Here is a 20,179-nt window from a genome sequence, read left to right on the forward strand (position 1 = left end):
TGTGGCACTTCGAAGTCTCATGTCAACGTCCCTTACTCCATGCGATAGTGTGGAATATATGGGTCAATGGCTGAGCCAGAGAGGTTGATTTTGACATGTCTTAACAGACATGGCAAAAATCAAACTCCGGAAGATCGATCTTCCCACAATTGATCTTCAGGTAAGGATAGATTAGCCCTCAGAAGTCTAACTGCACTATATGTACGAAGAACTGACTCCCAGAAGCCTTAGGGCCAATATATCCTGCCAAGCTCTACATGGCAGTAGTGGATGAAAGAAATTAATTTGAAAGAAGAACATCATAAAGTGGCCAGCTATCAAATGTTTGTTTTAATCATCTTTACAAATACTTAAAACAATGTTTGGCTTTATTACAGTTGACATCATCATTTCAGCAAAAATTTCTCATATTACTGAAATATACGGTCCAGTTCTCAGAGAGCGTAAATCAGTGTATGCACTGAAGTGAACATTTGACTTCAATGCAATCATGCAGACTTACATCAGATGAGCATATGGCCCATAGTTTGGAATCACTGGATCTGTCTAAATGGAGAAAGGCAAGGACATTTTATTTCAAAATTGTTTATTCTGCAAACTAACTCCAAAAGTGTTTATCCTACACTACCTAAACTATTAATATACATAAAATGTAAAGCAAAGAAACGGATAGTAGTACTTGCCAGTCATAACTATTCACCATCTGCAAAAAAAAAAAACCCGATAAAAGAATTTATCTGAAGCTCGAACAGCTCATCATCAACAAATCACATCATAGCTCCTTAAGCCACATCACTATTCTCCCTGAAGAAGTATAAAAAGCCAGAGCAGGGTTTCCCAAAGTGACAGGCGTGCCTCCCTGGGGGGGCAAGAAGAAATTCCAGGGGAGGCGTAAGGTGACCCAGCCCCACCCCACCATCATTCCCCCCACCCAAAGAAAGAGCCAGCCTTTGCTTCCAACTCTCAGTCCCTGCCATTTCACATGGGTGACCTGGTGCAGCCGCTATAAAAAGCAGGCAGCTAGTGAAGTTTGGGAAGCACTGAGCTAGAGGATCCTTGTGAAACTAAAATTGCCTAGGCTAATACAGGGATTTGAATCAAAGGCCTCGACTACTGAAATTATTAACTTCTACCGCTTACACCAAAGGACTAAATACCATAGCTGGCAAAAACTCAAACCTCTGATGTGGACCAGCTACCAGATGGCAACTAAAATCCACACTCCTGGTTAGATCTTTATTGAAGAATTAACTCAAGTTATGGCGTATGAGTTTCACTACTTTCTGCTAGCCTAGCTCGGGTGACAGCAACCATAGTGCAAAGGTAACTATAGCTATACTGGAAGTGCTGCACGTGCACGGGTGTTGTAACGAACCAAGTGAGGCGCTAGGTCTTCAGTGCAGGAGAGAATCTTGCTTGGTTCTCAGTGCCATACAGAGAGGCCAGCAGTCACTGGGGAGGGGGCAAGAGGGACGTCAAGGTCAGGGAGTTGGAGCTCTGCGCCCACAGAAGGAGTGGGATCTATGCCAGCCTTGGCTCTGCTTGAACTGTGGCGCTCACCCCTGCCCATCCCTCAGAGCTGCATGGAGTGGCAGAGCAGCGCCACTGCAGCACTTCAAAGGAGCCTGGAGCTCTGGCTGCTGCTGCTACCAAAGTAGCAGGCCCCTGTGAAATGTCAGGCCCCTGGGCAACTGCCCCCTTTGCCCCTCGCCTTGCCACCATGAGCAGGCCTGGCGCTACACTAGTTTCTCTATTTTCTGGTGTACTATGGGAAAAGTGGTCTGTCCTTTTTGGGCACATGGACAAGATGTGGTGTTAGACCATCAACTCTCTAGAGTACACAAATTCTGCTTTTGCGTCCCTAGCCTGTTTCCATGTGAAGACATGGATCATTCTCAGAACAAATAACGTGTACCAAATGTTGGTATAATGGGAACTGTGGATGGGTAAAGGACAGAAATGTAGAGTATCTTTTAATAGCAGTTTGTTGCTCTCAGAAGGCGGCAACACATTTTGCTAAGGAGATCACGCAAGCTGTCAGAAAGCAGGATGAAGGGGCAGAGACAATTCAGGGAGACTGTCGTAGCTAAGAACTCTCTCTACACCAGCAGCTCCCAACCTTTTTCAGATGAGGACCCATTTTGACAATTCAGGAAGCCTTGGTGACACAAGGCAACTCAAAAACTGGAGTGGTGTGAAAGCAGTGCCATAACAAGCTAATTTTTCACCTGAAGCAAGAATATAAAATTGCACCCCCTTCATGTTTATATATTCATAGTAGTTATTTCATAGAAAATGAGAAAACATTAAGAACAGTAAAATAATAACACTATGTTTATTATAGTTATTTTATTATTACAGTTGAACTGAGTTGTGGTGGGGGAAAGACCCTCATCCCCAAACCACTCCCCCCAGCTTAAACCCCACATTCAGAGGCCTGGGGGAGTCACACTTGAGCTGGGGGAGTCACACTCAGGGGCCAGGGGGCTTGAACGGTCACACAAAGAGGCTGGAGGGGCTGGGTGAGTCACACTCAGGGGCCTGGGGGAGATACAAAAATTAAAACTGACAAATCAGCTACATAGAACGGGGGGGGGGGGGGGCAAAATGGGAGACGGGAGGAGAGGGGATGAAACTTACTTACTGCAAGAGTCTGTTAAGTGGCTTGCCTGGGATGTCTACAAATATCAAAGGTGGAGAAGCTGTCTTTGTAATGTGTAATTGCTTCTCTATTGCTACAGACAGCTGCTGGATGTGGCAAGCGTTAAAGAGTTGCATACGGCTCCTGTAAGAGCCACAAACAGCTTTGAGCTGTTGGTGACCCTTAACAAATCTAATCGTGACCCACGTTTGGTTCCCAACCCTTAGGCTGGGAATCTCTGTTCTACACTGACCAGCACTGCAGAGAATCAAGTGGTGGAACTGCAGCATAAGACAGACCTGGAATGTCCGCCAGCAGAGACAGAACTCTCACCACATTCCTAGAGCTGTGTGAGGAGCTTTCCCTAACACTTTAAAGCCAGGACAGGGCATGAGAGACTGTACTCATACAAAAGCGTGTTGTTAATGCTATCCGGAATCCGAGTACCCCCGACTGATGCAGTTCAATGGCTAATCAGTTTAGCATCGGGACCCGAACCATCAGCATTCTGGTGACGGAGGGTTAAAATGCAATTATAGCTTTAGTGAATAACATTTTGGTGAAAACCGAAAATGTTAATGAAATAATGGCAGTCTTTGAGCAAACAGGCTACCTGAACTGTGCTGGCACCATTGGTGGCACAAATTTGCCAATTATCTGCATGCTCCATGAGAAAAACACAACTATGTAAATCAGAAAGGATACAGTAGACCCAATCAGATCACACAGGGAGGTTCACATGTAACTTCATTGGATGCAGTGGTAGGGAACATAACTCCAGTGTACAGGTGGAACCTCTCGAGTCCTGCACCCTCTTGCCCAGCAACTTTTGTAGTCCAACATGATTTTAGTTAGCTCGACATCCACTTACCATGGGAGTGGCCAAGTTTCACATGGTCCCATAACGTTTCTTTACATCAATTGGTCCTGGCTCTCAGTGTTTTGTGCTGTTATCTAATTTACCTGTAAATGTCTTCTAAGAGCCCAGTAAGCAATGGAAGTATTGGTAATGCTGCTAGACAATATTAACCTTCTGTGATTTAGCAAATTCTCTTGTTTGGCACCAGTCAGGTCCTGACGGTATTCTGTAGTCTGGAGATTCTGCCTTTTGGAAATCTAACAGGCTGCGATGTTATTGCCACCCAGTGGAATATCAGTAAGATGTCTATGGGAAACCAGCTTTCCCTTTACTGATCTGACTCATGAAGTCTGACCTTGATGTGAGGACGTCTGGCAGAAGATTTAATTATACCATGTGCAGCTGTAGGATGGTGGTGAAATGTGCATTTGGCTGACGGAAGGTCAGATAATATTGCCTACAAAACCATTTAGACTGAAACTTCTATAAAGCTGGGGCACACTGTGTTCTGCACAACATAAGTGAGGTTAAAGAGGAATATGCTGCGAAAGACTGGGTCAATGATTGTGCTGATTTACAAAGCCACTGCAGGCAGCCAAAACGTGTGCCAGCTGCGGCTGGGTCTGGAAAAGCAAGGGAACTAACACACTCTTTAGTTGGGAAGGGGAAAGTAACATAGTGCAAACATTTACTGTAGTGTACTGAATCTACACGAAAACTCTATGTGCTTGTATGTACTGTCAAGCCATGACAGTACTAGAATCACAGAAGAGAAGGGGGATGCGAGCTCAGCAAATCATCTAGTCCAGTCACCTGCATTCAAGGTAATTCAACACAGTTCATCTCTATCTTGTTCCCAAAGTCTTCACATACTAAAGGCACAATATAGCAAAATGATATTATTGAAAGAAAGTAACACAGCGAGTGTAGTTATCAAAAGTGGCACAGGGGGTACAATACCATGCCATGGGCAATGAAAATGGACATAATCAGAGTCAGGATGAGGTCTGATGAGCTGTGCCCAGAAGTGATAAGCATCTGCTCTGCTGAGATTTCTGTGTCTGGTGTTGAACCTCGCTCCAGTCCTGCCCTGAATCCACACACATTTCAGGGGTCTTTTGAAGTGTCAAGGGCGTACTCAGGCTCTATGGCTGGGACACTGCTGAGCACCCAGTGCAGTTCCTCAGAGAAGAGGGACATTCCAGGGGATGCATTGGGCCAGGACTTGTGGTTCTTTGCCTGGCACTACAGGTTCTTGCTGGATTTTACCTTCTCTAGTCCACTCAATCCCATTCTCAATGAGTTTACTGGAGGTCCACAAGAGCATGAGTGTCCACCTCAGGCCAGCTAGATACACACTGTGAGGATGCTCTCCCATATGCCATATGATCTAAAGATGTGCAAGACGAGTGCTACACAAATGTTATGGGTGCAGACAGCTGCCTGGTAAGCCAGGGTCTGAAAAGCAAAACTAGCTATTTATACTGGCTGGGGCAGCATTAGAGAACTGTCAGCACTCAAGAGGACTCTAGCTGCATCCACAGGGCATGCAGCATTCATTCTTCAACCAATATCCCAACACACCAGCTAGACTGAGTTTAAGACAGTGGTGGGCAACTTGCGGCCCACTGGGATTCCAACTGTGGCCCAGGACACATTTTGTTTACTTGTTGCCTACACACAGAATTGATTGATGCTGTTGGTTTCATCCGCATTGGTTTTATTCCTACTGGTATTACAAAAGTAACATCAGTCTGGGCCCTCGGGAAACAAGGAGGAGCAGAGCTGCACGCTACCCAGCATGCTTCCAGATGGCGGATAGGAGAGGGCCTCTCCCGAGAGGTTTGCAGCAAAATAAGTGTGCTTTGTCGTGCAAATATGCAGCCATGGAGCAGTGACAACATTACCAGGGTATGATGGGCACTAGTTGGCATCCAATGTCCCAACTAAAAATCACAAGTGCCCCATGACAATGTTTCCACATGCTGAATGTAGCCTGCCATCAAATCAGACTACTGCCCTTCATTCTGCATGAGATGAGGGCCTGGGATACTTGGGTCCCTGGATTATTTTGATAATACAAATGCCGCATGAACCATCATTTGGTCACCAGCATCCAAGGAAGCGTGTCTCCTTTCGTCACCCCAGGGAAGACAACCCTGTCAGAAAATTCCCCACTGCCTTGTGGGTAGGTTTGGGAGATCCAACAGCTTTGGGAATAAACCCAGACAGAAAATCCGGAGTGGAGACCCTAAGGTGGTTAGCAGGGAGGATTTGTCCAACCTGCTTTCTGGCATCTCCTTGCAGTCACCTCAGTTCCAAATGTACTGACTTCTCTCTTTCCTTTGGATTCAACTGGGGCAACCAAGAGGGGGATAGTGCTGCTTGGGCAACACACTTGCTCCAAACATTAGCCCAGGCAATGCAGCATATAAGAGGAAGACACTCACCAGCACAAGCTAGTGTGTGACATTACCATAACACTCAAATGAAGCTTCTAAGCTAATAGCCAAATGGAGAGGACATGCCATCCTTGCTGTTAGTATGGAAACAACATGGGAAATGGCAGTTACGGGTTATAAGTCTTCCTCAATTGGCAAAGAGGTCGCCACCATGGGTCACTTTCATCAGTGGGAGGAATCATCACGCTCCACTGGTCAACTACTGCCTGCCTCAAGCCAGGAAGCCCCTGGTCAATAAGGTGCTGACCCACCACATCTGTCATCCTCATTGGGTGCATGGGGATAGACCAAACATTGAAAAGTAGATGTAAACAATATACCCACCATAAAATGAAACAATAAAACAACTTGTTTCTGGCTTGGTAGCTGGAATGTGCGGACCATGTGTCCCAGACATGAATCTGCCTATAACCTTACACACACAGACTCAATTTGCAAAACAGCAGTCACAGGCCAACAGCTACACAAACTGAACATCGACATTGCTGTTCTCCATGAAACCAGGCTGGTGGATGCTGGGTTAGTGAAAAAAACTAACTACACTTTGTCCTGGAAGGGCTTGAGTTCAGAGTTAACACTGCTTCTACAGAATTGGATTGGCTGTTCAGAAGAATCTGCTGAAATCTATCAATATGCCCACAGCTGAATTGGAAGGCATTATATCCTTAAAGCTCTGCACCAAGTCAGGACATCTCAACATCATCAGTGCTTATGCACCCACTTTGGCATCATGCACCAAAGACAAGGACTGCTTCTATGATAATCTTCAGAAAGTTACTGACTCCTTTCCAACTGGCGAACAACTGTACAGCCTTGGGGACTTCAGTGAAAGAGTTGGACACAACCATCAGTCCTGGCCCGTCTGCCTCAGTCATTGAGGTATTGGGAAAATGAACGAAAATGGTCAAAGGCTTCTTGAATTCAACTCTCAGGATCAACTCTGCATCACTAATACTTTAACTTGAAAGAGTGTCACAAGGTTTCATGGCACCACCTCAGATCCGGTCACTGGCATCAACCTGACCTTGTACTGGTATGCAGAAAACATCTTAACACCAAATTTACACGCACATACCACAGTGCAGATTGCGACACTGATCACTCCTTGATCATCACCAGAGTGAAAATTGCTCCAAAGAAGCTCTATATGACAAAGGAATGCAGAAAGCCAAAGATCAATACTGTGAATACCTGAGACATGCTGAAGTGCTCTGTCTTCGCAGATGATTTCACTCACAAAAAGGAACACAAAACTGACCAACAAACTGTTGATGAAACATGGTCCATGCTGAGAGAGTTAATATATGAATGTGCCAAACCTGCCTTTGGAACACGTAAATCCTCTAACAAAGACTGGATCGATGGAAATGCTGACATTCTTAGGCCTCCTCTTGAAGAAAAACACAAGGCACATCTGAATAACAAAAAGAACCCATCACAAAGTACAAGAGATCAACTTTAACATGCACGATCTGTTCTTCGGAGAGAAACCAGGCGATGTGCATATAAGTATTGGGCCAATCTATGTTCTAATATTCAAAAGGTATCTGATTTGGGCGTCTTGAAAACTATGTATGATGTATTGAAGAAAGCACGTAGACCAAACGCTGCCAAAGTCACCTCACTGAAACATTTAAATGGACAGGTGATCACAGACAAAAAGCAGCAGTTGTCCAGATGGGTGGAACACTACTCAAGTCTTCATTCCCAACAGCATACAATAAAACCCGAACTTGACAACCTCATCTCAACAAAACAAAAAAAGCACTGGTTATGTCAATCTTGTGGCTCACTGAGATTAAAGAGGGCCTTGTGTGGCCCACATTCTAGCCTAGCTTGCTCTTCATTGGTTTAAAACATCACTGTCCACAAGCTACAGCTTTGTGAGAGTAGACAGAAACACCACGAAGTTATAACTCAAGATAATAACTGCAGCAAAGAAAAGCCCTTCCTATTGATTGCATTTCCAACACAACTTCATTGTCAACACATCTGAGCTTTGCCCAACCAAGGGAGGTTCTGCTAGATTGTATAAATCTGTACAGCTGTAAGGCTAATATCTCTTTAAACAGTACAGTAGAACCCCAAGACACATGCACTCAACTTGCACACGTCTCAGGTTAAAACAGAGCTGATGCTTGGCTCTGGGCTGCCAGGAGCCAGCTCCCCACCACTCAGAAGAGCAGGGAAACCGATCAGCTACTTCACTGATCAGTTTCCCAGTTCCTGTCAGGAGCAGCAGCCTAGAGTCAGGCTCTTGGCTGCCCACCACTAACAAGAGACAGGAAACTGACCAGCACAGGGTCAGTTTCCTGGTCTTGAGAGTGGCCGCAGGGAAGCTGGGAGCTAGGCTGCCACCTGGTTCCCAGACACTTCAACTTGCACGAAATTTGAGTTACATGAGTTTGCCCAGGAAAGCAACCTTTGCGTAACTTGGGAATCTACTGTATTTATAAAGAAACCACGAAGGTTTGGGGAGTGAGAATTATTCAGATTCAAATCATAACTGAATAATTAACTCCCTTTGTGACCCTGGGGCAAGCTGCTGGATCTTCTTGTGCCTCATGCTATGTCTTCATTACACAGTTAAATTGATATCGACATGCAGATTAGCCTCTCTCAAGTGAGAGCAACCACAATGAGAAGTAACACAAGCTATGCAAAATAAAAGGATTATTGAACAGAGTTGTGTTAACCTGATCTTTAGCCCCTTGCCCAAACTCAAGTTACAAACAGCATTACACTTAAGTTAAGATTCAGAGTATGTACCTTGTGTGGAACAAGATGCTGCATCTGTCCTAAGCTATTATGGTCAAACTAACAGAAAGCTGGAGAAAAGCTCTTTGTTTATAAAACTTAGTGCTAGCCGTTCAATAAGCCAAGTATAAGCAGCAAATGTTTTAAATATTCTTCAAAATATTCACTTGAGCTAACAATAATAGTTAAGAATGAAAGAAAGGTGAGCCAATAATTCTTAAGGCAAACAGAAATACACCCAAAATGCTAAGCTGAGCAGGCTCCAAAGAATTACTCTTAGCATGTGTCAAAATGTAACACCACAGAATAAAGGTACCATTGAACTTTATGCTACTGTTAACAATCAAATTATGGAAATTAACCTGAATCAGAAACCCTACGTAGAAAGGCATAACATTTACAAACTTGTTTATTTATCCATATTTTATTTTATTTGGATGGAATTAGTTTTCACCTTATCCAACCCTCTTGAGTTCTTAAAATTAAGTGGGGAAAAACACTATCACAAATGTAATATTTAGAATTCAGAGAACTAACAGGAAGCATAAGTGAAAAATCATAGCACAGGGAGAAGGAGCTAACTAAACTTTTTGAAGCCTTGAGTTTAGAAGTAATGTTCTTATTTTTGTCCACCCTAAAATAGTATTAATCTGCATGATGTTTCTAAGTAATTCCCAGTTCATTCAGACACAGCAGACCTTAGAACTGTCATTGACCAGCTGAATTACTCCACAATTCACTTTATTGAAATGCCTTGTTTGCAACAATGTATCAATTGTTTTTGACAATGTCACTTTCTGTCATATAAATTGTTTTTGTATAAGGCCTTGCCCTTTATGTGAAGCATCTTCATATGAAAAGAACGAACTTGCAATGAATGAAAAGGATCTCCCTTTGAAGAAGAAAGGTACATAGTGTACACCGAACTTGTGTAAACCTGATGCATACATTTCATCTTTTTGCATGAAGTTGACTTATGTTTACCAATTAGAATCCAGATCATTCCATGTAACGGTAATAACCTGTAAATTTTGCTCAGTGTTTAACGACTAGATTTTTCTAAAATTATGTAATAATAATAATTATTTCAAAATTTAGAGTATCTGACTATGCAAAAAGTAATGTAAAAATTGTGTTTGCCATCCAAAAATACATTTCTAGAATCAGTCACCTTTTTTTTTTTTTTTTTTTTTTAAGAAGAGTCCATTTTGCTGAATGAAGTCATTCATACAAATCTCAATGTATACTCATTTTTAGATTTTGGAACCATGTTGAAACATCATATAAAGATGATTCCCAGAACTGATTTGAGATACAACCTAGAGGGTGGTCTAAGCCTTCAAAGCAAAAATCTAAACACACAATTCACTCACTGGCAGACGCTGCTGCCGGCACAAAAAAAACCTGTGTAAACGTGGTTCTGCCAGTGAACCCCCCGCTCTTGTCGGCAGCCTCTTATGTCTTATGTTTAGCAGGCATAAGAGGCTCCCAACAAAGGTGGGGTTTTGCTGGCAGAGCCGCATTTACACAGCTTTTTTTTGTGCCGGCAGCAGCATCTGCCAGTGAGTGAATATGCAAATGAGTGTCCGTTTGCATTTTCAAGACGGCCCATGTACATACTGCTGCTGGCGGTTCGTGTCAGTCTAACCTTAGCTATGAAGTCTTCAGTTCAGGATTCCACACTTCCCCTGAAAGCACTGATATCAATAAAACAAATTAGCACTGGCCAAGGCTTCCTAGTTTGTTTTCAGTGCTTGGGACACTGGAGAAAGACAGAACTCTGAACTGGTGTTGTAAATTGTATAAACTTTTCAGTTCACCTTTCACTATGAATACACACAGGTGCTGAAGTGGATTGAAACAAGCTGGGAAGCTTTCATCACAGCAGCATATACAGAGGGTGAGTTATGAGGGAGCACTGCGTATCCAAGCCAGAGAAGAAAATAAGCTTCTTTAAATAAGTCACATTATAAAAATATAAGGAACCATCTATGTTATACTTGCATTAAACATGCAAAAAAAAAAAAAGCTTTATAAATCTAGTATTCCTTTTTAACTTCAAACAAAATTCCTCTGTACTTTAGAATCAGCAGAGTTATTTTTTGTATGTTTGGCTGCTTTTTGTTTCATACAGGAACATTAAAAACAAAAATACACTAAACATTAGCTTTACACCAAACTGAGAATGCACATATTTGCTACCACTTACCTCCAGTTCTACTGCTCGCCTGAACTGAACACTCAGCACTTCTTTGATGGAATCACTGACATTTTCTAGCACAGCACCTTGGGCCAGCACTGGAAATCAAAAAAATTCAGAAAGCACACTTTAGCTTCATCTGTGGGGCTTTGGTTCAGTGTTGCATTTTCAGTTGTCTGGTACATGACAAGGCAGGTAATGAGGTCAACTGTGCTGAAGGTGTAAGACACAGGGTTGAGATACAAACAAAAGTATAATTATACCCTTGAAAGGTGACACTATACACAAAGGCCAGGTCTACACTAGACCAGAAAGACTATCATAGATGCACAATTCCAACTATGATACTTGCATAGCTAGAATCAACGTATCTAGGATTGACTTATCTGGCTGTCCTCACAGAGGGAGGTTGATGGGAGAAACTCTCTCGTCAACCTCCCTTACTCCACACTATAATGAGGAGTACATGGGTCAACTGTTGACTAGGCACATGAAATCAAACCCCAAAAGGTCAGCCCTGACTGGGTTGATCTCCCGGTAAGTATAGATATACCCATAGCTTCCTGGTTCTGTAGTTATCTCTGAACTGTTTCCCTACCAAATTTGTTCATCTGCCAGTAAAAACAATTACCTTTGTTAACAATTAGACTAGAAATTCTAACTGGAGTTGAAAGTAAAATTGCATTTTTTTTAAACGTATGCACTTGCAATAAACATTCTACAGTAGTTAATAATTCTGTAGCTGATGCATAAGCCAGAACAGAGTGCAGATCACTGTCCAATAACTGTGTTTGGATATCCATTAGTAATAGGCATGAAAAAACCACCTTATTTTTGTTTATAAAAAGAGTAGGTAAACACTGCACTGATTAAACATGGAGACAAACTGCTGAACAAGAAGTTGCTTTAAAAAACCTCACAGGTGCATTCCTAGCCATAACCACAGTTTAAATTATGACAGTGATTACTGAAGCAACTGTTAAATGACATTTTGGTGTTTTGCTTATTCTCCATCAAATATTTGCATAGTAATACTGTTCTGTTTACAAGTTAAAAAAGGCTGTTTCCTACCAACTAGCACAGGCAACTCACCCTCAGATCTGGAAAAAATTAAACTCTGTTCTTTCTGCTTTATATATCAAACACACATACTCTGGCAAAAAAAAAAAAAAAAAAAGCTTAAATGGAAAATTTCTGATTGACATTAAATATGGTTCTTTCACAACTGTAGTGTATTAGCTCAGCAGTAACAAGACAACTTTATTTTTAAGCATATAAAAATCACTTTTCTGGTCATAACCACACCAAGTCCATTGAAAATAACCCAAAACAAGGCTCATGGCTCAGGTTCAAATGGCAAAATAAAACCTTAAACATCATGTATAAAAACTCACTTCAATTTCACATGTTCTGAAGCTGATTTTACATTATGACATTTATAAATAGTCCCAATATTTTCAAAGGGAAATTTATTTCACCATGCTATATTATAATTATTCTACCTAACAGTTCTGTAAGAACACTGTGCATTTAGTCTTAAAATTATAAAGGCGCTTCAGTAAGTCTACATGTATGCATGATCAATTTTAAAGCACTATTTACACCCCACTAGTGCCCAAGGGACAGATTTTGTGCAGATACATTGTATAGTTTGTATGAGCAAGGGATACAAACCCAGACTGTATGCAGTGAAAGCTGACCCTTCATAACAACTACACGTAAACAAAACTGCAGGTTTTCTTTTAGGCTGGGTCTACACAGAGCTTTATTCACCTCTGCTGCTGGCAGAGCTATGCAAAGTGAGCTTCTCAGGATTGCAAATGGCTGCTGATTTGCATATTCCTGAAGCTCATTACTATAGCCCCGCCAGAGTTTGGTGCCCGCAGAAGGGGGTGCTAGCATGACAGAGGCCATGTGGACATGCCTCTGCCAGCTAAACCCGCCTCTGAAGGCATAAGGGACAGGCATCAGAGGGGAGTTTAGCTGGCAGAGGCACATCCACACGGCCTCTGCTGTGCCAGCACTCCCTTCTGCCAGCACTGAACTCTTGCGTGGCTATGGTAATGAGCTTCAGAAGTATGCAGATAAGCAGCCATTTGAGATCTCCAGAAGCTCACTTTGCATAGCTCTGCCAGCAGCAGCACTGAGCAGAGCTCCACATCGACCTAGCCTGAGTAATCTCAGTTCCATGCTGTGTCCCTTCCAAATATTTATTGACCACCCAGACATGTGTAATTTAAATCATGAGATTGGTATTAGAAGGTAATGATCATTACAGTGATTTTTTTTTTTGGAGGGAAAACAAGGAATAATTTACAAGCAGTTTTATAGAAAATAATTGAAATAAGTCAACAATATCTTACCAGCCATGATTAAGTAAGTATCAGGAACAGTGATGTCACAAACATATGGTTGTCGGGTGGTGGTCATGGCAGAGGTGATAACCATAGCTTCAGATGGAGTTGTGACCACTACACCAGTAGAAGTGAATGAGGAAGTACTTGAGCTGCTCTCAGTAGCTGTACTATGGCCCATTGTGGTACCACTGGTGTTAGCGGTGCTGGTGGTGGTAGTAGCACTTGTTATATTGGTAACACCAATTACACTAGGTTTTGTTGGTGTGGCAAAGTCAGTGGATGCGTTGGTGGACAGAGGCAGCTCTGTGGGTACAAATGATGTGACCACAGGCCTTGACTCTGTAGGTGAAGCGGTAATGTTACTCACATCTGTACTTAACAACAGTGTATATGGATTTGTTGCAAAATATGCTGTACTAGCAGTTGCATTGGAGAGAGATGTTAAAAGCAACGTGTGGATAGCAGTAGCACCAGTATCCTCATCTGAAGCTGTAACAGCTGAGAGAAGGGGAGAAGACACACTTAAGACAGGAGTTGTCTGAAGGGTGGTAAACCATGAGGTCAAGTGTGTTTCATCAACCAAGATATCGCTGGTGAGAACAGATTCTGAGTCAGGAACGGACAGCACCAGTGTAGGAATCACCGATTCCAGGGAAAAGAGTGAAGACTCTAACTGAGAGGTAGCTGCTGTGAAAACTGAGGTAAACAAAACTTCAGAATCCATTGGGAACATGGATGTTCCTTCTATTAACTTGGAAAAATCAGAGGAAAAACTTGATGATATTACTTCAGGATTGTGTGTATTTGGAATAGAGAATGTACTGGAATACAGATATGAAGTCTGCCAGGAAGAGAGATGAGAAATCTCTATGCTTGTGCTGTCAGTTGCAAGAAACTCAACTGAATCCCAACTAGAGGAAGCATCAAAAAATACTGATGTCTCCAGCAGCGTAGGGGAGACCTGAGGTAATAGTGTTGATAAATCACTTGGCATTTTTGAATAAAAAGTGGATACATCAGATGATAAAGATAACCAGCTGCTAGATTCAACAAGATATGGTGTGGATAAAAAGTCTGAAATATTTACAGATGATCTGTCTGATGAAACACTTGCAAGAGGTGTTTTCTCAAGCAAAAGTACAGATTCTGAGGGGATAAAGTCAGGTGATTCCACCAGCCCTGTAGGCTCGATTGTAACTGTTGGAACAGCCTCGTTTGTGATAAATGCAGATTCAAGGAGAATGCTGGTGATATCAGAAGGTTTTGTTCTAACATCAGATGTTAAAGTAACAATTTCAGTAATAGGGAAAGAGAACTGAACAGATGTGATATCCCATGATATTTCCTCAGAGGGTTGTCTGTAGGAAGGAAATATTGTTGTAGCCATTATGTTAAGACCACTGTCCACCCTGTTTGAAAAGAACAAGCTTGACTCAGTGACTTCAGCATGTCTTGAAGAAAATGAAACAACAGGTCTTGATGGAAATGTAGTATCAAAAATTTCAGGAGTTGACTCCTCCAGTTCATAGAAGTCAGAAACTACAGTTGTAGGTGAAGTAATGCTTTTTCCCTCAGAGCTTGTGAATGACAATGTTTCAGTATAATCACCAGAACCAACATCATGTTCTGTGTGTCCTGCTGAAAAGATTTGTTCTGATGGAACTGAGGCCAAATCACAGTACGAACATGAAGCATATGGTCTAGTGAAAGGCACTGGGCTTATGAACTCACTGAAGAGCTCACTTTGACTTGGTATTTCTAAATTGCCAGGCAAATTTGGTGTTGTACTGGAGGATTTATGGAAAAACACATCTGTAAACAAGTCATCAACAACAAAAGTATCAGAAACAGTGGAACCAGAAGCTGAGTGAACTGGGAAAGACACACGTGGAAGACTAACTGAAAACAAAGTAGGATCCATGCTGGTTAGCAAAACAGGTGTTGCCCAAGAAACATTTGCAACAGAGTAGGACCTTATATCCAAAGTTTCTGTTGCACTGCTATTCATATCAGGGAAAGCTTCAGTGTATTGATCAGTACTTGTTACCAAAGCATCTGGTGTAACTTGACTATCCTCGTGCAATTGTCTCATAAGAGATGATCCTTCTAAAGTAGTATAAAAAGGCAAAAACAGTGAGGAGTCTGAAGTAGATGCATAGCTTCCATCTATGTTTTTCACAGGTCCAACCACCTCTGTCGTCATGGAACTTAAATAAATATCTGTATTTGCTGGGTACAATAGAAAGTCTTTGCTTGCAGGTGAAATTATATCATCTAGGACAAAAGGCTTCAATTGTGTGAAAGCACGACTGTGGCCAGAGGCATCACGTGATGTTGTCATTTGTGGTGCTGTTTCTGTTTCATCATATGGCAATGAAAGGACAGATAATGAGGGTGTTAGAAACACAGTTTGTAATGTTTCCATTGGCGGCTCTATTGGATTATCTGAATGATTCTCCATTGCAATAGACTTTAGTGAAGGAGTCCAATGACCATTCAAAAATGAGCTAAACAATCCATCGTCACTTAAGAATGCCTCATAGCTAGTTTCTGTGACATTTACCACAGACATACTTCTTCCTTCTGAACTTCTGCTCATATTGTCTTTGTCAAATGAAGTCATATCCAAAGGAGTAGTAAGTGATGATAAAACTTCTTCAAGAATATTGTATTCCTGGGGTTCTACTGTGCTTTGTGTTAAGGCCATGTGTGCCTCACTGCTCCCTGTACTCTGATGTTGTTTAGACCCCACTGAGAGCGAGGTGAATAAACCATCTGAAAAATAAAAGAAAAACTGTGATTAGCTATAATGTAATCAAATGCAAAAGCACTATGACAGCAATCAGAAAACTCTACAAATGAAATTTAATAGGCAACATTGTCCCAGATTTTTGACACAATAATCATGAAGTGACAACCAAGATGAAAATTCTGAATGATGGTACAGATTGTACCTCTCTAGTCTGGAAGACCCTGGAGACCTGACTGTTTTAGAACCAGGGAACTTGCCAAATCAGGGGAGGTCAATGCTGGCACCTCAGCTGCCACTGGCTGCTGGGCTCTGCTTCAGTGGCAGCAGAGGGGCTGGCATTAACTAAGCAGAGACTAAGACAGGGTGCTCAGAGGAAGAGGTAGGATGGCTGCTGAGCCACAAGCGCGGGGGCTAGGAGTGGAGCCCTGTGGGAGCACATTAAGCCCCATAGCAGTTGGGATGCACTCCTGGCCAGCGACCACAGGACTTCACAGCCACTCTCCCTCTTTCCTCAAGCATTCCCTATCCCCACTTCTCCCCCTTCATCCTTCCCTGAGCTTGCAGTGAATCAGAAGATCTGGAAGGGCAGGCAGAGGAGGACTTGCTAAGCGTGGGGACCAGCTTTTCTCCATGAGTGCTCCAGCTCAGGAGCACCCACAGGGATGCAGTACTACAGATGGTGCTAGACTATAGAAGTTTGGACCAGTGGTGCACAAAGTGGTGTCTGAGCACCTTTGGGGGCACGAAATTTTGTAAGGGGGTGCAGCACAAACAGCTGAAGCTGCTTCTACACTATGAGATAAATATGTATTTATTAATATAGATTTTGTAATTCTGGAATTTAGAAGTTTGAATTTGACCACTCTCACCTCCCCACATGCTCCTCACAAAGTCATCATATTGCTGCCATACTCGGCTGGCAAATATTGGCTATTGCATTAGTACATTGTGGGAACCTATCCCACAGTTCCCTCATCGACATAGCATTCCTGGTATGCTCACTGGTCTTTGAGATCATCTTCCCACATTGCATTGTCCTCATTCCCCTCCCATGGTAAACAAACGTCCATTTTTCCCGTTGGAAGGAGGGGAAAGTAGGGCATCCACAGAAATGGCAAAAAAGTTAACAGAGATCCCTTCTGTAACTGAATTGTCACCTGGCCATCCACTGACTTCCCCCCCTCCTGTGAGTGCATCTGATCCCTGAAAATAACACAGGGACCCTGAAAAGCTTGAAGAAAGATAAGATCGGAAAGAGTTTTTTACGGGAGAGTTTTTGGCCTTCTGGTGCAGTATACGGCTTCTCTACAACAGCTGTGTTCTCAACTGGCCATCCACTGAGTGTTCTCCCTCCCATCATTGCATCTAATCCCTGAAAATAATACAAGAACCTGGACTGCATTCTCAAGGTTAGAAGAAAGAGATTAGAAAAGTCTAGGAAAAAAGATTTTTGGCTTTCCCCGTCAGTACACAGATATTGCCAACACAGGTGATGGCAGTGAAATACCATACACTGAACTTACAGCGGAAACAGGAATCTCACCTAGCCCGCCTGCCCCACCCCTTCCCCATGTATCTGAGGGGATCAAAGTATGACGACAGACAGCAGATATTAGCAAAAAGACTTGGTAACAGAAATAGCAAACCAGCAGATGTCAACAATGGACAGCAAACTATTGAAAATATTTTTGGTGGGGTGCTGTGGTCTGCAGCTGCAGAGCCGCTTGGAATGTTGAAGTAGCTGAAGCAGTCCCCCAGCTATCTTAGTCTCTGGGGGAGACTTCCCCTGGCCACAGCAAGACCCTGATTATCTTAGCTGCCAGGGAGACTCCTCCACCCCGCAAGTGGCTATAAGCCCCTGTGATCCCCTGCTAGCAGTGTGGGGGGGATTTGGGGGGGGGTAGCTGAAGTGGTCCCCCTGACTATCTTAGCTGGGGGAGACTTCCCTCCAGCAGCTGCAAACCCCAGAATATCTTTCCTGTCCTTGGAGTCCTAAATGGGCACAAACTAGGACATGGTGCTGCCTGGCAGCATGGTCAGCACGAAGTGGCAGGCACATCCATTTATTGAGTCAGGGGCTACCCATGTGATGTGGCTAAGTGCAGGAAAGACCCTGACTGCAGGGTGTCTGTGGGTGTGTTCATGAACAACTGTAAACCACTGAGAAGTTTCTCGGCTTCTTATGCAAGCCTGACTCTCACAACAGCTTTGCTGCCACGTGGTGCGGTGGGGCAGCGACTGGCACCAGGCAGGGCAGAAAAAAAGAACAAGTGCAGAGACAGAACCACAAACTCCCTGCAGGGGCTATTTGTAATGGGTAGATGAGCTCACAACACGAACTGCAAAGAAAGACAGACATTTCTCAGCCTCTCATACAAACAGGAGCCCACAGCCACAGGCTTCCTGCTGCCGCTTTGAAATTCACGGTCTTCCTGTTACCTGATTCTGGTGCAGCTGGAGAGCAGAGGCCAGAACAGAGCAGTGAGAGGTATCGTGGGTTACATACGGGACACCTCTGGAGACTAATAAAATCGATTTTAAGACATGACACTTCCACGCTGGCCTTTAATCAAACTTTTGAATTAGAGTTTGATGCTACACCCATCAGGTAATGGCTATATTGTAATCTTGATATTAGTGCTCCCAAAATCGAGCTAATGATATTTGAAGTGAAGACAGTAACACAGTAATATCAAGCTAACTGCCTTAAATTTGAATTTATCTCTCAGTGTAGATACAGCCTGAGTGGCGCCCGAGACTTTTATGAAATGAGGCAATTTCCTACATCAGTAAGCATTAATCTTCTCTGCATTATATGAACTTGATGCAGTGGTGTCAGCAGGCCATGCAGTCACAGATATTGCAGCCCGTGACTAGAAACTCCTGCAATTCCCTTTACAGTGTAGCATACTGTAGTGAACAGACCAAGCTGTTTAGTATGCTAGTGTACAAAACTTATTACAGTTTCCCAACACTTGGAAGTGGAGGTCTGTAAGCCTGAACCAGGACCAGCAAACTGCTCAAACCAAAAATTTCTCCATTAGCCATCTTCTGAATGTGCATTTACACAAATCATCCACAGGAAATAAAAGTTTATCAGTAACAGTACATTGCTATTTTAATATCATTATTCTGTAGATAAAGAACAAAGCTCTCTCCTGTTACTCTGCTCAATAACATTCAAGAGAGCCAGCCATGAGTATACTTAGACCATTTACATAAAAAGAAATTACTATGACTAATGCATTACTAACAATGGATCCTAAATTATGACATGCGAAGTGCTCTGAAGGCAATGTGCAAGTAACACAATTACTTCACTGTCAGTATGGTTAAGGAATAGCATGCTTCCCTTTTCGAGAGGCCTTTACCAACATCTTCCCCACTTGCCACAGGGAGCAAAAGGAGATGGAAATACCTGAATGCAGCTCAGGAGGGGACCATCTTTTACTGGTGCAGAGAAATCATCACTACAGCAATAATGGCAAATGCATCTGAAAAATCAGTTAACATTCCTGAAAGGGTCAAAGACACAGTAGCTGTTCAATCATTTAATGTTGTCCTTTGTGGAATAACTGTTCTCAAGCTATGGGCCACAAATTTCTATGGATGCAGATATCCACAGATATAAAGTGGATACCCACAGAACTGCAGAGCTCAAACATGATCTTGTGTCCAGAGTCCTTAGCGTGCCTGTAGAGCCCACGCTGAAGTCCAGGCAACATCATCTATACTGCCATTTTTAGCTGTGATAGCACAGCTATGTCCATCCAAGCACCTCCGCATGCAGTGTATACATATCCTAAGATTATCAAACCTGTTAAACTTTGTTTCAACTATGTGCCTTACACGGAGTTTCAGCAAAAAGATGGCAACCTCCTTAACAGTACATATGTAGATTGCAAAATTTGAAAGGGAGGTTTCTAATTACAGTTGGCCTGAAAACTAGATATTTTATGTTTTGCACTTCTAATTATGAAGTATACATGTTCAGTTCACACAGACTCCCACAGAAGTCCTGTCACAAAAGATTTTGAAGGAAATGTCTGAAATTATAAGCTTAGTCAAAGCAATTGAGTGTGTGCAAAGCATTTAATAAATAGTTGTTTTCCATTTTTAAAAGCATTCATTTTAACCACACAATGTCAGAG

At 42.7% G+C, this 20,179-nt stretch overlaps 1 protein-coding gene across 2 annotated transcripts in view; it reads right to left on the reverse strand.

The window, feature by feature from the left end:
* Positions 1–20,179, reverse strand: part of KIAA1549 (KIAA1549 ortholog) — a 190,624-nt gene that overhangs the window by 98,685 nt on the left and 71,760 nt on the right. The window contains exons 2-3 of one of the 2 annotated variants that reach the window (XM_075007368.1): positions 13,283–16,051; positions 10,929–11,017 (exon numbers count right to left, since the gene is read on the reverse strand). In XM_075007368.1, the coding sequence (XP_074863469.1) occupies positions 10,929–11,017; positions 13,283–16,051 (2,858 nt within the window). Of the gene's footprint in view, positions 1–10,928; positions 11,018–13,282; positions 16,052–20,179 lie in introns of those variants that run through there. The other variant, XM_075007378.1, reaches the window with a different exon arrangement.

The sequence above is a fragment of the Carettochelys insculpta genome, chromosome 1, assembly GCF_033958435.1.
Source record: "Carettochelys insculpta isolate YL-2023 chromosome 1, ASM3395843v1, whole genome shotgun sequence".
In the NCBI taxonomy this organism is placed as follows: domain Eukaryota; kingdom Metazoa; phylum Chordata; order Testudines; family Carettochelyidae; genus Carettochelys; species Carettochelys insculpta.